General features: G+C 39.6%; 1 protein-coding gene across 1 annotated transcript; it reads left to right on the top strand.

Moving 5' to 3' along the window:
* The first annotated feature begins 80 nt into the window (after positions 1–80).
* LOC112576477 (coiled-coil domain-containing protein 57-like) lies at positions 81–14,903 on the top strand. The gene is made up of 23 exons (XM_025258929.1): positions 81–542; positions 1,144–1,299; positions 2,568–2,722; positions 3,014–3,182; positions 3,658–3,779; positions 4,249–4,337; positions 4,683–4,840; positions 5,201–5,275; positions 5,478–5,678; positions 6,172–6,330; positions 7,022–7,183; positions 7,346–7,362; positions 7,489–7,622; positions 8,582–8,735; positions 9,136–9,327; positions 9,559–9,659; positions 10,804–11,004; positions 11,290–11,349; positions 12,359–12,605; positions 13,016–13,149; positions 13,425–13,521; positions 14,103–14,279; positions 14,613–14,903. Exons 2-23 carry the CDS (start codon positions 1,220–1,222, stop codon positions 14,822–14,824), a joined length of 3,096 nt encoding a protein of 1,031 aa, XP_025114714.1. The 5' UTR covers positions 81–542; positions 1,144–1,219; the 3' UTR covers positions 14,825–14,903.
* The last annotated feature ends 817 nt before the right edge of the window (positions 14,904–15,720 follow it).

Here is a 15,720-nt window from a genome sequence, read left to right as displayed (position 1 = left end):
GCACTGAATATGTACGTTTATCTTATTTATCGTTATTTATGTACTTATGTACGACGCAAGAAAGCGATCGCATTGTCAAAAGTTTTTAAGGACTCAAGAATTTTGACAACTCTTTTGGCTAAAGACTTTCAGAAAATATTTATGTTATTTACTCCGCGTTTGGAGACGTAAAGTTAGCAGACGACACCTTGATAGTGTGAATTTACGGCAATATAGTTGTCAAGAAAATATACAGAACTTTATGAGTATTACGCTCTAAAACTAATAAAACATTCTGCTATGCCATCATTTAATTAACGTTGGATGTTTCAAAATCGATTTTGCGGAAAGTCGTAAAGGGCGGCTCTATTGAAAAATAGATGAATAATATTTTAGTGTGTGCACGATCTAGCATTCATAGGATATTTACCTAATGTTGATAATTAATCCCACCTTATGACTTTCAAAGAATATTTGTCTGAGCTCTTTTACCGTGTTAATGACAGATTAGGATACAACATTGCAACAGTCAAGTCGAAACATGAATTAGAAAACGGGGAAAGGTACAGTAATCACTTTTGGGCTGCATTTCTCGTCGACAGGCACCAACATATCTAATGCCAGGTGATAATTCCTTATGATGACTTTCTCTTAAGGGGTGTGAGAAGGACCTGTGAGATTTGACTGTTCTAGAGCAAATTACGACACCTGTATAGTTTTTGTTGTCGAGAATGTCATCATAAGGAATGTCGTCGTATGCGGTAAACGGAAGATTGGAAAGTCAATATTCTTTTGTTGTTGTTTTTCTTTAACACTTTTTGAAAAAATACATGGCAATTTGTATTTTAATGTTTGTGAAAATAACAAATCCTACTACTAATAGTCTTGTGGCAGTGAGGATAATTGCGGTTGGTGCTTGTTTATTTTGTGCACATTATATATTATTTACCACATATACAATATTATCAATTAAAGTGTGTGTGGATAGTGAAAATCACGATAAGAGACAAGTAATTCAAAATGTTAAGAAAGACATATAATATTTAATTGAGATGTGATGCGAAGCCTTATAACAGGTTAAAAGTAGTTCATGTGGAAGACAATCGTGACTACAATTTTCAGTCACGAAGAAGAAAAGATTAATATTTTTCACCACTTTTACAGGGTTGCAGATTGATCTTAAACCCAGTCTCTCAATATGGATGGAAAATAGGTTAAGCATTCAGAACCTTAACTATCCATGGATTTTAATGATCCCATTGCCTTGAGGGATCTTGCAGAGCAAAAGGAGAAGGAATGGAAAGACTTGGCTGAAAAGAGGTCGGTATCATTTGTAAAATTTCAATATCTGACAGATATATATGTATATTTTGGAGACTGCATTGAGGTTTCTTTATTGAGGTAGGGCAGTCTGGTGGTGCAACAGTTAGCACCTTTACCAATACAGTGAAGGTTGGCAGTCATGGGTTCAGCTCCCAGCTCGGGCACGCTGTTCTTTGTCTGCATGTGGCATCTGTTTGCAGGGCTGGCTGCCTTGCCGTGATATAGCTTTAATTGCTGGCACAGCATAAAACACCAATTCCTCCTCCTTCTTTTCGCTGAGGTTTCTTCATTGAGGTTCCTGTCTTGAGGTTTCTTTATTTTCACTGATCAATCATGGTGGAAGTTCAAAGCATCCCTTTCACATCTACTCATAATTTGGGCTACACCATCATCTGACATGTCCCTGTACCATCCTATATTACTTATATCTTTGTCATTTGGTCTATGTAGCCAGTATTCAGGTCAGTGCCATAAGACTTCATGTTTAGGCAACAAAGGCACTGGTTTGTTTTGCTGGTTTTTTCCTAGACTTAATTTCACCACCGTTTTACTTGCTGACTACTCCAGAAGAAAGGCAGACTACAGAGAATTTAGAACTCTACAAATGTCTTGTTTTTAAGTCAAGAAAGCATCCTCATATCACACCTTTTCTCCGTTTACTTCGCTGTCTACAAGTTCAAGCTTGAGTTCATTACAAGCTGTGATGTATCTTCATCTGTGATTTCTCTTTTTATGTGATATGCTCTTTACTGTCCATTCTAGACACTTCATTCATTGGCAGAGTACATTATCCTTCATCTACCAAAAATTAGCACTGAAAGGTTTGGTGTGCAATCCTTCTCTTATGCTGGACCCACTGTATGGAACTCACTTGGCATTTTCATTTCAAATAATTCAGCTGCTTCCATGTGTCAAGAGTGTGTTAAAAACTTTCTTATTTCAGGAATAGCTTCTCTAATAGCTCCATTCCCACAGCAGTCCTGTGTTATCCATGGTTCAAATGTCTGTACTGTATGTGTGTTTTGGTAAGAGGATACTATTCCCCTATTGATTGTGTTACATATGCAAAGCCTGATATTGTGAAGAGCAGAGAGTTTGACCCTGTGCATTATTATTGTTATAATTCTTATGCATCATTTGCATCAACTAATTCAATATCTTCATTAAACTTCAGTACAGAGAGGCAAACCACGAGTTTAGTGATGTGCAATAATAACATGCTAAAAGCGTGCAGACAAGTTCCTAATCCCTAAAGAGCTGTGCAGGCTTCAGGTTCTAGAGGACAGTGTGAAGCAGAAGGATGGGTTTCTTAAACAGCAACAAGAGCAGTTTATCAAGTTGAAGGAAGACTTTAAATACAACCTCTGTCTCCTGGAGGAACGTGATCAGGAGTTGGAGCGATATGACTTGGCTTTCGCAGGTATACCAGCACATTAAAAAGTGCAGAAAAAAAAGAATGAAAAAATATGGGAACATCGTAGTATAAAACTTTGAACAAAAGTCAAATCAAAAGTGTTTTTAAACAGAGTAATTATTCTGAATCACTATATCGCACTCAAAAGTAAAAAACAACTGTAAAACTTAAAACAAGTGCTCGTCCCAGAGCAAATGCTGCTAAAAAATGTTGTTACCTCTAACACTGTGAGTGATACAATAAGAAATGTGCAGCAGAGGACAAAATGTATATTATGTTGTTTTTTTATTATTGCAGATCTTAAGGCACAGCTGAACATACGCAATGCAGAAATCAGTGAATTGCGTATCCAGCTGGATGATGTGAAGAAGGCACAGCAGAGGGAGCAGCTTGCTCGAGATGATCTTCATGCTTCATATCAGCAGCGGCTCAGGGAAAAACAGGCAGAAATTGAGGCATTCAAAAGGTTTGTCTCCTTACCACCTGTAGTTTTTTGTTGCAGCATTTCCTCACTAGTAAGACGCTATCCCTGCTTTGCATACTTTTTACAGCCTCCCATAATGAGATGAGTAGTATGCTGTGGCCAGTATGTGGTGTGTAATATGGGTTTATAGTGTGTAGTGTGTATAGTGGATATGTTTTGTGTAATATGTAGTGTGTCATGTTTGTGTGTAGTGGGCTTCACCAAGTTGCTGGTGACCATAGCTGTTTTCTGTCTTCATGCTGTTGTAAGAAGACAACAGATAGAGGGTTGAAGTGCTGTCAGATTATTGGGCTATTGTTTGATGAGTTCTCTCCTATGACCACTACTAGTACACTGGCTTAGTATGTGACACAATAATTGGATACTGTAAGTTTTTGTTCTGAAAAGTTTTGTTACAGATCAATCTTGTAAGTTTTACTTCTGTCATTGACATTCACTGCCTCTGTGACACTGTTAGCACAAAGAATGGAGAACTCACTCGGGAGCGTGCTGAATTTGAATCCTTACGCCGAAAGCTTCAGCGGCAGTTGACAGACCTGGACGCTGACTTAGACAGGCAACGCCATGAGCTCACCACAGGTAAAATGTTATTAGTTTTGTCTTTTTTTTTCTGCTAATGCTTGTCCAACCTCCTCTGCTACCAGTTACAAAATACAAAAATTAAAACCAAACAAAAACTCAACAAAATGACCAAAAAATCCCTCATTCCTAGTTGTTACATGTGACATATAATCAGGTGCTGAGTCCTATATTGTGATACCAGTAGCATTTATAGCACAAGTATTAGCATGCACACTGATGATTGAAGTAGACACTGGGTGTATTTTTGAAATAAAGATAAAGGATGTTTTCTATAACTGACATTTTTTAAAGTAAAGATGAAGGATGTTTCCTTTAACTGCATGCAGGGTCTGATGCTCAGTTGTGTACAAGCTTTACTCACCATTTGTTACCACGTGTTGGAAATGTACAAGTTGATAGCATAGAAATAAAAAAATAAAAGTAATTGGTCCAGCCCTTTAAGTAAAGGATTGTTTGGTGATCCCAGAGTTTGAAGATGCCCTCAAGAAAAGGGAACATGAATTTCGTATTCAGACTGATGAGATGAGCGCCAAGGTGTTGGAGTATGATCTCAAGGTAATGGTCAAGCATTCAGGCCAAATAAAGCACTCTAGTCTATTTGCTCAGACTAGGATTTCCACTCTAACACCGCAAATAATTACACTTGCAAGACTTTTCTTATAGAGAACTGCAAAGATTATGATAAAAGCATTGTGTTTTCCGTAAGGCAGCAACATGATTGGTTGTGTCATCTGTGCACTAATTTTAGTGGCTATCAGCTGTCACATCACTTGTACTTTTTATGTGACTATTACTCTGTATTTAGGTTCAGCTGTAACTATTATACTCTGTCCACATACCTAGTTGTAACCATTACTATGCATCTTGTACAGTTGTAATCATTTCTGTGGATGTCTGTAGGCCCAGCTACTGGGCAAGGAGATAGAGTTACTGCGAGGGGAGCGAGAGAGACAAAGCACTGAGGTGGAGGCAGCCTCCCAGTCTCACCGTGACTTGGAGAAACAGTTGAAGCAGACGCAATGGCAGCTGGCTGACACCAACTCCATTAAAGACGCTAGGTCAGTAAGCATTCACAAAACATCCTAATTAATAAAATATGCAGGATATTTCGTTAGAACACCATTTAGTCATGTCTTTGTATTCATCAAAAGACAAAACAGGCTAATGAACCTAATGTTATATTAAAGTTGTGCATTCCTTAACACAGACCCGATGTATGTTTTCATTGTGTATTTTGTTAGCTTTTAAATAATAACAGAAACTAAAATGATTGTTTTTGTTTGCATATATGATATTATTGTGTATGTGCTTACCTATGGCTACATATATAAAAAAGATCTTCATGAATATATGTTTACTTATTGATGTGTTTTCTGGACCCTCCTGTGTACATGCTTTTTATTTGGATATATTTTCAGGATCAAAGACTTGGAGGAGCAGCTCAAGAGGCAGGAGAAAGCTACAGCTAAGCTACAGGAGGATTTCCACAGGAAGTAAGTGCTTTCGCTCTGCAGTGTACTGAGCTTTCTCTGTGTGTCTGCATGTACATCATGGACTTTCTCTACTTCTGACAGTTCTTTGGGTGACATGACAAACAGCACTAAAGAAATATCTGCAAGAAATATAGAACTCAATAACAACTGCATGATTGTACATTAAATTGCTTTCGGTGACTTCTTGGAACATTGATAACAGATATGCTGAGCTTGACAAGGCCATGCGAGAGCGAGAGGCAAGTGTTCATCGACTGAAGTCAGCATGTGAGGAAAAAGAACAAACCCTGATTGAACAGACACAGGCACTGCAGTCCAAACTCGAGGACGCTAACATCCAGATCCGACAGCTTCAATGGACCAACAATGATCTTAAGAAGGACCATGAGATGCATATTGAAAAGTAAGTAATTAAGGTATTTATTTGCCAGAGCTGGTATTGGTAAACAACTTTTTAAGCAGTATCATGTAGGTTAAAACTCAAATTTTACCCAAATTATAAAATTGTAACATATTCCTTGACACTTTTACAAGTGGTCATAATGGATTGTCAGGAATGATTGTAATTTTGACTGATGTTTATCCTGTAATTAGACTAGTTCAAATTTGTCTTTGGTATGTACTGGGAAAATCTGAATATCCTTGATCCTGTCATACAAGTAGGTCATGATCATGCTACCCTTACACTTAGCATCCTTCAGACAAGCAGTTAGACCTGATTTAAAACTAAACTTGATCTTTGAATACTTATGTTCCAAATCCTACTTGTCTGATGTGATATGCTTTTAGCAGAATATTACATCCGCTGCTATAGTAATGCATGTTGATGTTTGTGTGTATAGAGGATGGTGTGCCATGTTGTCTCAGAATATACTTGGTTTAGATTTATGTGACAGGTTACAAAATGAGTTACTAGATTTAAAGACAAGGTGGGACACTCACGTCAAGGACATGTCACGAGATGCAGTGACTCGAGATGTGGAATTGCAAGGTGCACAAGAGGAGATCAGTCGACTACGTTCAGAACTTGCTCAGCGCAAAGATGATCTTCTCAGGTTAGATTATCCTGACATGGCAAAGTTGAAGACTTCATTAATTGTGAAAACACATGCAAGTCTAAATCAAGTCAAAATTCTTGTCTTAGCAGTAATATCTTATAAATAACCTTTTTCTTGTTGTCCTCCAGAGATGTAGACCATTTATGGTCTTAAATTGCAGGGACAGACCCACTTCATAATTTGATGTATGAAATAGGTCCCTTAGCTGTCTCGCAAAAACTAGTCAAGCAATCAAACAGCCCACCTACTTTTTTTTTAAATTGAAGGATATGTTGCCATGTTTGAAACATTCTAGTTACCATCAGAGTTTTAGGAGGATAAGTAGCACTGATGTTTATATTTCATGGTTAACCAGCTCTAGACACTTAAGAATCATGTCAGGTAGCAATGACTGCTAATGTCTCATAGTTAACAGGCTCTGGACACTTGCAGCACTATCATGTTGCACTGACTGCTGACATCTCATTTTCAACTAGTTTTAAGACATTTGGAACAGTAAACTGGATAGCAAGTTACCCTCTTTCTGAACAAGTTTGTATTTGAACCTTCCATGTTTTTTGGCGTGAAGCTGTTATTTAAATCATTGTAGATTATCTGCAGATGGGATGGTGGCATTGAAGGTAACAAGAAAGTATTGTTAACAAGAAGCACCCCAACCCTTCTCCAGATAAAGCTGGTGGCTTTGCAGGTACAAAAAAGAGCTGTTACAGGCAGTGGAGAGGGAAAAGGCTTTGGAGCAAGCTAAGGCCCAGCTTGACATTGACTGGCAGCGACGCTGTGAGGAGATGGAGCGACGACAATATGACAAATCTGAGGATCTCATTGTCAGTCTTACTGGGCACGAGATGAGGTGACTTGACATGTATTTATACAGTACATGACAGGATGTTTGTTAGTGCATGTGTGTTCATGTGTGTACATCAGTGTTTACCTGTTTTGTCAGACTCTAATCATTTATTATTTATTCACTGGCTGGTATTTTGTACTGTTTTAGTGTGTAAATTACTTTCAGCTTTACTTCATCTTCTAGTAATTAATAAGATAATGAAAATAAGTCTGTGAACTAATTTCGCTAGACATGTTAGTATAGAGTATTTTTAAATTGTTAATAGAAGGAATTTATTGAAAACATTGCTAATTGGGTTTGACATCTAGGCTATAGCTGCAGCAAAGAGAAGGGCAGAGAACTTGAGCAGGCAACCATGTTATTACGTGCAGTGACTCGTGACCATGACCATGCCTTAGCAACTTTAAAGAAACATGATATTCCTTTGGACAAGAATCTTAAGGTATGAATGGTGATCCGATATTGAAGTCACACCAGTGTGTTCATGGGTGAATGTGCTTCCGCTTTTGTTTTTCATTTTCACCTATTAACTTTAATTTTTAGCAGTTGAAGATCTGTTAATTACAAGTTATATGTAATTTTACTGTTTGAAGCATGAATCTTTAGATAAGAATAATAATAAAGTTAATTTATATAGCACTTTACACCACCATCAAGAGGCTCAAAGTGCTTTACGAAAAAAATAAAGAAAGGAAATAAGAAATGAAAAACACACATACATATTAATAATGAACGATGATCTAAAAAACAATAAAATTATTGCATGTCCACGTAGTGTGGCCACTCAGGTTAAATAATACCATCAGTTCATATTCGGTCTGCAGCCTGGCCATTGCATGAAATCTTAAGTCAATAAAGTTCTGTTTTAAAAAATAGCTGAGAGTATGATTTTTTTTGTTAATGGAAGCTCAACTGTCAATCTTTGGTGGAGTGGCTTAACTTGTGCAGACAGAAATAAGGTTTCATGATGGCAACGCTTGTTAGAGCATCGTACTAACAGTCACAAACTAGTTTCAGAGAGATGCACAGTTAGTCTATGAGACCTGCGTGACTGAAATTTTAGCAATTGTAGAAAAAAAATCAGTCTTGTTGACACTGCTGATGCACAGATCTAAAATGTAAGTCATGACAAGACGGCGCTGATGTGGTAGTAGAAATAAAATGATGTAAAAAAGAAGAAAAGTGGCACAGGCATAAAGTGTAATCGAGGAATATATGAAATTGCATTATAGATGCACAGATCAACATTGCACAAAAAGCTTGAACTCAGATTAACAGGAGAAGACAAAAAGCGACGGAGAGCTAATCCCCTCTAGTCAGCTAGGCAAAGGGTCATCACTCTCTTGATCTAGATCTTAAGTATGTGAGTTTTTTTGTGAGTCCATTTTCTTAATGTGACAGATTTCAAGTGAGAAGTACAGTGAGCAAGAGCTGGAGAATCTACGTGAACAGAACAGTGGACTGAGAGCGGCTTTGGCAGCCATGAGACAGCAGATGGAATCCATTGGCCAGGTCATGCCTCCTTCTGTGGCTCTCAGTGCTCAGCACAGTCCTGGTGAGCAATCAACCATTTTGTCTGAGAGAAACCATTTACTTTTGTGAGAAATCATGAATGCGTCCAGAACTTTGTTAGCAGCTTGAGCAGCAACAAGAGCAGAAAGATAGTGTTAGCATTTGCTTGTAGTGGATGTTTTATACACTTCTAATGGTTTCTGCATGTAGTGGATGATTCATACACTTCTAACAGTTTCTACGTGGAGGGAAAAAAATCAAACAGTGTAGAGTGAGTATTGGTTTATATCAAGAGTGAGTATTGGTTTACATCAGAGTAGTGGCTTATATATGAGTGAGTATTGGTTTATATCCAAGGAGAGAATAGCATTTTTCTGCGTAAATGTTTAGGTCAGGCACTGCATAGTGTTACTCCTAGTTAATTAGTGCTTGCATGTGTTTAGAGCACACCGAGTCCCTTGAAAAGGAGCTGAAGGAATTGAAGAGACAGAATGTGGAGTTGGCAGAGAAAGTTGCACAGGCAGAAAAGTTTGGACATCTGGTGGCTCGTCCTCCACAAGATAGCCAGCACATTCTGTCAGAGGTCAAGGACACTGGAGTTCGCAGTCACATCTTGTCTCTGAACAACATGATGGGTTAGCTTTGATCCTCATGAATATGCATCAGCATGCGCTTAAAGGCTGAATGTTAAATGTTGAAAAAATAACACAAACTCTAAAGCCTCTGTTATCTCATTTCAAACATTTTATTTAAAATTTCTAGTAAGTCTGTAGGTTAACAGCAGTTGATCCTGATGTCTCTGTTGATGTCCAGCATTTTATTTGAAGTGGTAATGTACCTTGTTGATTTTTGTTGCTTGTCCAAAGGTGTACTGCGTGGAGAGAAAGTGGAATTAGCAGCGATAGTGAAAAAACAGCAGGCCAGGCTCCAGCACCTCGAGGCAGTCCTGGAGGAAACTTCCAAACAGGTTGGTTGATGTGTGATACAAGCACTTGTAAATGGCATTATTTATTCTCTTCGCAGTGACCCATTGTAGCTGTTGAAGAATAGGGAGCAGAGGATGTGACGTCTATAAGCGATTTCCAAATTTGTCATTGGTTGATCAAACACAAAGATCTAACTTAGATTCCCAGTAATGTGCAGGTGTCAAAATAACAAAAGGAACAACAATCTCCTAGCTAATCAGCGCAAGTGTCAACTAATAACCTAGTGAATGCAGGGTACATGCCTGTGAGATAAAATTTCGCCTGAACATCTTTGAGCATAATCTTTATAATAAGTTGCCTGTGAAAAACAGTTGGATCAGGGAATAGCCCTGAAAATCATTGCAGTGGTTACAAAGAATCATTGTTTCATGATGAGGGCCAGAATGATCCCTGAATATATCTAGTACAATAATTGCTAATAGTCTTACCATGTTTAAGGAACAATACATCAAGCAGTCACACTGTGTGAGCTTCAATTACAATTTCATGCAACCACATGGCTGGAAATAAATGTGGATGGGAGACAATGAAGACCGCTAGTAATCACAGTAATCTGGAAGCATAGGCATCTTCTTTTGGGGCAGTGCTTCAAACAACTGTCTGTAAGCCATGGGATAGCGTTGTTGCTGTACTTGCGTGGCACCAGGTTCTAGTGGTGGTATCTCAGCAATGGGTATCACAAGACATGCTATAGGTGTTTACTTCCTTAGCCTTTATCCTTCTCAAGATTACCTAAAAGACAGTAACTTGGGGTAGGACATTTGCCTGGGGAACCTGTCTTCCCATGCCATGCTTGGGCTGTAGATCACTTACCCATTGGGATTTGCAGGAAATGAAACCTACTTATGAATAGTTTCACGTTTAGTGGAATGTGTTTGGATTTGAATCCTTGACCTTCTACATTGAGCACTGGCTCTTTGGTTAACTTTTCAACTGGGAAGCTCTAGACTACTCATCCCTGGGCACAATATGTGAGGGAAACGTATTTAAAAAGTATAGTGTTAAAAATTAGAATAAGTAGAAACTGCACAGCAGATGACGTAAATGCACAGACTGCTGTTGAATTAGATGTTGTTTAGACTGACACATATGGTCAAATTTCTTATTCCTTTTTGATGCTGACAGCCTCAGGAACTGCAAGTGACCATTGAGCAGCTACGATACGAGAACGGGGCACAGCAGAGGAGACATGCAGCCGAAGCTGCAGCCTTACGCCAACAAGTTTCCCAACTACAAGGGCAGTTGACAGAAGCACAACGAGAAGCTGACATGTTCCACCAGGCCAGTGTGGAGAACAATGCAGAACTGACAGCTCTACGAAACCAGGTCTCTGATTCGTGTATGCATATGTGTGTGCATGTAATATGATGTCACAGTGGTCCTCTTAGGGGTGGCAGTAGGTGTGTATGTGTGTGTGTACAAGCATTATGTTATGGTTGGTCACAGTGTGTGTGTGTGTGTGCCTGCCATATGATAGTGTCACAGTAGTCCTCTTAGGGGTTGTCAAGAGGTATATGTTGAAGCCAAGGGAGAGTAAGAAATGCCTTGTGTAGTTTACCTGAAACCAAAGTCTGGCCCCTTGCTTATTAACAACATGTATTTTTTCTTCAGGTTTCCGTGTTGAAGCTAGATTTGGCAGAAAAAAGACCTGCCATCAACTTTGGCGCACAGGTCTGTGGGGCATGAAGATGAAATATTCTGAATTTTCTTTTGAAAATATGAAGTACTGTGTCAAATATTATGACAGAGGTTATTCTCGGCTGTGGCTTTGCAAGGGTCTGATAAAATTTCACTGAGGGGCTCATAGTTTGTCAGCATAATCACATGCCTGCAAAAATACCCTATCTGTAGCACATGTGGTGCAACACTTCAGAAGTTGTTTTTGGCACTTACCCTTGCTGGCTAGAATCAAGGCTAATAAGTGGATAGTTTTCAAACTGGCCAAGTGTTATTCACACCAGGAAGTAAATTGTCAAAGCCTGTATTAGAAGAAGTAATTTGACTTTTTCAAGGGCATCAGAAGCAAGCAAGCTGAAAAGGAAGCAAAAGCAACTGCCTTCTCTGTTATTCTTCATTCATGACCAAAAAAAAAAAATATGCGTAGATAAAACAAAAAAATGAGATTGAGCCTCTGCAAGGGTGGACAGATAGAAAATGCGTAAACATTAGCTAACGGTACTTATGAGACAGATGCAAAGATTAAGGGCTTTGAAAATTTAGAATGCTCTGCCAGAAAGATGATTTTACTGTAACAGATAAAAATATCTATCTGATTAATCTTCAGTTTCTTGCCATAAATAGTTTTGTTCTTTATAAATATATTTTGTTGCATGTCAGAAATAAATCTGTATACATAAAAGAAGTGAGAATGTGTTCGTTTTGATGGGCTCCTCATTTCGTTTGAAGGAGCCCCTTTTTCCCCATTGAGAGGGCCCCTGGTCCCATTTTTCGAGATCTTAGAATAACCTCTGTTGTGATACTGTGAATAAATATATGTGATTTAACAGACAACAACAAATGCAATTATCTTTATGAGTGACTCAGTCCGTTTAAAATTAAATTATGAAGCTAAGCTGATGCAGTATGTATCCACCTTGTATAATCTATCCCGGTGGGGCATCTGTTGTCAGATGCTAGCTTTTCGCTCTTTCCAAGAGACATAACTGTGCATGTCCCACAGGAGCTGCTGATTCAGCAATTACAGGAAGAGTTAAGCTCCCTTCGCAATCGTGCAAATCAACTTGACATAGCTCGTCAGGGAAAGGGAGACTATTTTGCATTTCCTGGCGATGTGGGAGGTGGTACTTCTGTATCCGAGTGGAAAGGCAAACTTGTTCGGGCAGCCAAACACATTGCACAGCTTGTGAGAGAGAAACAACAGCTGACAGAACTCAGCAACAGGCTCCAAGCAGAGCTCAAGCAAGCAGGTAAGTCATGCATTGCCCAATCTTCTGGGAGGGGGTTGGATTGGAAGTAAACAGGTAAGGGATCTTATCTCACATCTCTTATCTTTACATAACTCAAGTAAACAGGTGAAACATTACCTGTCCACTTATTGATGCTGTGAAATGTCATTTTTGTTGACAGGATGGTGTATTGTCCATATATCACTTACCCTGTTTGCTTGAATCTGAAGACGATCTCAGGAATGTAACCTGTTTGTACTTTGGGGAACACCTGTATGCTATGTATGTCTAGTAAAGACTTTTTTAAGTACCTAGCAAAACAAGTGAAATCATTCCAGCACTTAATGTACAAGAGTTATTTACATTGAAAGTATCATAAGAGTGGGTTGTTTATTTTGAAGGTATGTACAAGAGAATTATTTACATTGAAGGTATGCAGATGTCAGTTGGGGTGGACAGACTAGCAAGAGCAAAACACCTTCCTGCATCTGTAGAGCCTAAAGACAGTGCTTTGACAGGTCGACTTTCACAGTTAGAGCATCTACAGTATCAGCTGACTAAACAGGTGAGGAGCAGTAATGACAAAGTACAAACTCCCAGGTGGTTCAGATAGGGGCTGGATAGGAGGATCAGTTACAGGTAAGCTTGTGCAGCTGGTCAGTGTCAAGTCACATTCTTGAGTTTTTTTTCTTGACTTTGTCGTGAGGATTTAATCTTCTAGAAAGTTTATTTTATAGGGAGAATAAATGTAGAAAATAATAGCATCAGAATAGAAAAGAACTCATAAATAAGGAATGGAATCTGGCCGTTACCACCATACGGTGTGTTTGCTATCTGCAGGAGCTGCAGTATGCTCAGCGGTTTGCACCCCCAGTGCAGGGTGAGGAGGATCTTCATGGCATCCCTGAGAAAGAGAAGGTTGAAGCCAAGGATGGTGGTAAGCTGTGGGAAAGGCTGTCACCAAGAAGATGTAGAACAAAGTTGGATGTACTGCCTGTAACATTTAGTCTTTTATAAAGACCCCCGTGGTATCAGTGAAACAATCTGTTGTGTGAGCTATCAAAGGAACATTCAGTTTGTAATGATGGCACCTTTGTAAATGAAGCTCATCAGATCAGTGCTCACTGAAGACAAAAGTTTCAATGCATACCTGCCATAAGACTGTGGATAAGTATATGTTTATATATAATAATAATGCAACATTTGTAAAGCTCATACTCACACTCTAAGGAGTATGCTCTTAGCGCTTAAGAACAAGAATGAAGCATGGACGGCGTACGAGGGACAGGAAAACAAACAAATAACATGAGCTATAACTAATAAACAACTGTACTAAACGAAGAATAAAATCAAATGCAAATATAAAGAGGAAAAAATGACAAGAACAATATATGTGTTCATATGACCACATTCCCACCCACACATACGAGTAGATGGACTACAGTTGTCTGGACAAGCCTTTCTTTTTTTTTATTTTTTAACCATGTTACCATTATTTTTTTTTTCGTCACATCCTAGATTCAGGCCGCATGCAACAGAAGACAACTGCACCGGGTAATGTTCCTGCCACATCATCTATGCTTGCCAGTATGGACTTCAGCATTTCTTCAGTGGGTGGTCAATCCCTGCAGGATGTGTGGCGACTCCTGGATAGTCCAGCCAGTCCAGACCTGATCCGTAGTCAAGAACCAAGTGGTAAGTTGTTGTGTGTCAGTTTGAAGAGTTGCTACTGAAGCTGATGAATATTTAGTAGCCAGCATCACATCTTTATGCAAAATCTTCAGTTTCTCACTTATAATCCGTTTTGCATTGAAATTAAAACTTTTAAAATAAAATGCACGCTTATATAAAACATGAAAATTTTATCATAAAATTTAAATTGCATTTAAACAGCAAATGAATGACAAAGTGAGACAAACCCACAGGCCTACAACTACTGTGTGGAAGTTAAAATCAGAGGTTACTTTTTGGTCATAAACGTGGGGTGTAATTGCATTAAATGCCTTGTTTTATCTGTACTGATCTCAGGTTACACCACAAGCGTCAACAAGCAGAGTCTCCGTTTGTCTGATGAGGATGGTAATATTGCTGTGCATGGTCGTCGTCTGGCAATGGACAAAAAGGACCACACCTCTGGCACCAAGGTGAAAGCTGTGGTCAATAAAGCGAGAAAGGTGAAGACGCCCCATCGGCCTGGTGTGAGGAACTATAACCTGAGAGACGATGGAGAGGCTGGGTGATGCTCTGCTGTCTTTAGTGAAACACTTGGCTGTGATACTGTACCATGTTCAGGTGCTGCAATACATGTGATGAAAACAAGTGAGAATGTGTTGTATGTGAACATGTGTCTGTGTGTTTGCTAACACTTGTGTACAGGCATTTATATTTCAACAAGACCAGATCAGTGTAGGTGCTGTAGTAGAGAGAGAGTGTAAAGAGGAACGTGTGTGTGTGTGCATGATGCTGTATGTGCATACCAGAGGTGTGTGTGTGCCTACAATGTGTGGCTGAGAGCCGCTTGCGTCTGGGTGTGAGCCTTATCTCCGCCGCCCCGGGATTACAGCTGATAATCCCTCTGTGCTGGTCGATGGTAGTTGAGCGGACTGGCGTCTGACCACAAGCTGAAATCGATAGTTCTCAATAGCTCAAGAGACGGGAGATAACAGGAGGGGTAGATAAAGCTCACGCGACAGCAGCCATGGGCACCGGAAAAAGGCGGCGGGGGCCAGGTGTTGGTGACAGCCAGCCTTGCGCTACTGGACGCTCTGTCCCCTCACCTTCTCTCTTCCCTGCTGTTGTGGCTGGCCAGCTGGGTGTGTGTGAGAGAGTGAAGTGGTGTGCGAGGTCTAAACCACCGCTTTTATAACTGCGGAGATACGGCTTGTCCTTAATTTCTCCAACATCCCTGGGAACGAACATGCCTTGGGTAAGCAAACAGAAAGTAGTGTGCTCGGGGGCCTGGGCATCACCTTGTAACTAAGAAAACATGAACGCTTTCCCTAGAGTTCCCGACTTTGCCCTGGGACACTCTCGCTTCATAACTACCGCCCCTAGGAGTGTAAGGGCCTGGAGAGTCCGGCCAGGACGCGCATGTTGGGCAGTGTTCTGTCATCTAGTTGTCCGTCCTTAGTACTTT

The sequence above is a fragment of the Pomacea canaliculata genome, linkage group LG1 (assembly GCF_003073045.1).
Source record: "Pomacea canaliculata isolate SZHN2017 linkage group LG1, ASM307304v1, whole genome shotgun sequence".
NCBI lineage: Eukaryota > Metazoa > Mollusca > Gastropoda > Architaenioglossa > Ampullariidae > Pomacea > Pomacea canaliculata.
This window is presented reverse-complemented; position numbering and strand designations above follow the sequence as displayed.

Bases quoted from the DNA above. Each gene is read 5' to 3' on its own strand.
- LOC112576477 (XM_025258929.1), top strand. From the start codon at position 1,220: ATGGATTTTAATGATCCCATTGCCTTGAGGGATCTTGCAGAGCAAAAG. The intron at 4,338-4,682 runs GTAATGGTCAAG...GGATGTCTGTAG, and splicing joins TGTTGGAGTATGATCTCAAG to GCCCAGCTACTGGGCAAGGA. The intron at 11,005-11,289 runs GTCTCTGATTCG...TTTTTTCTTCAG, and splicing joins TGACAGCTCTACGAAACCAG to GTTTCCGTGTTGAAGCTAGA.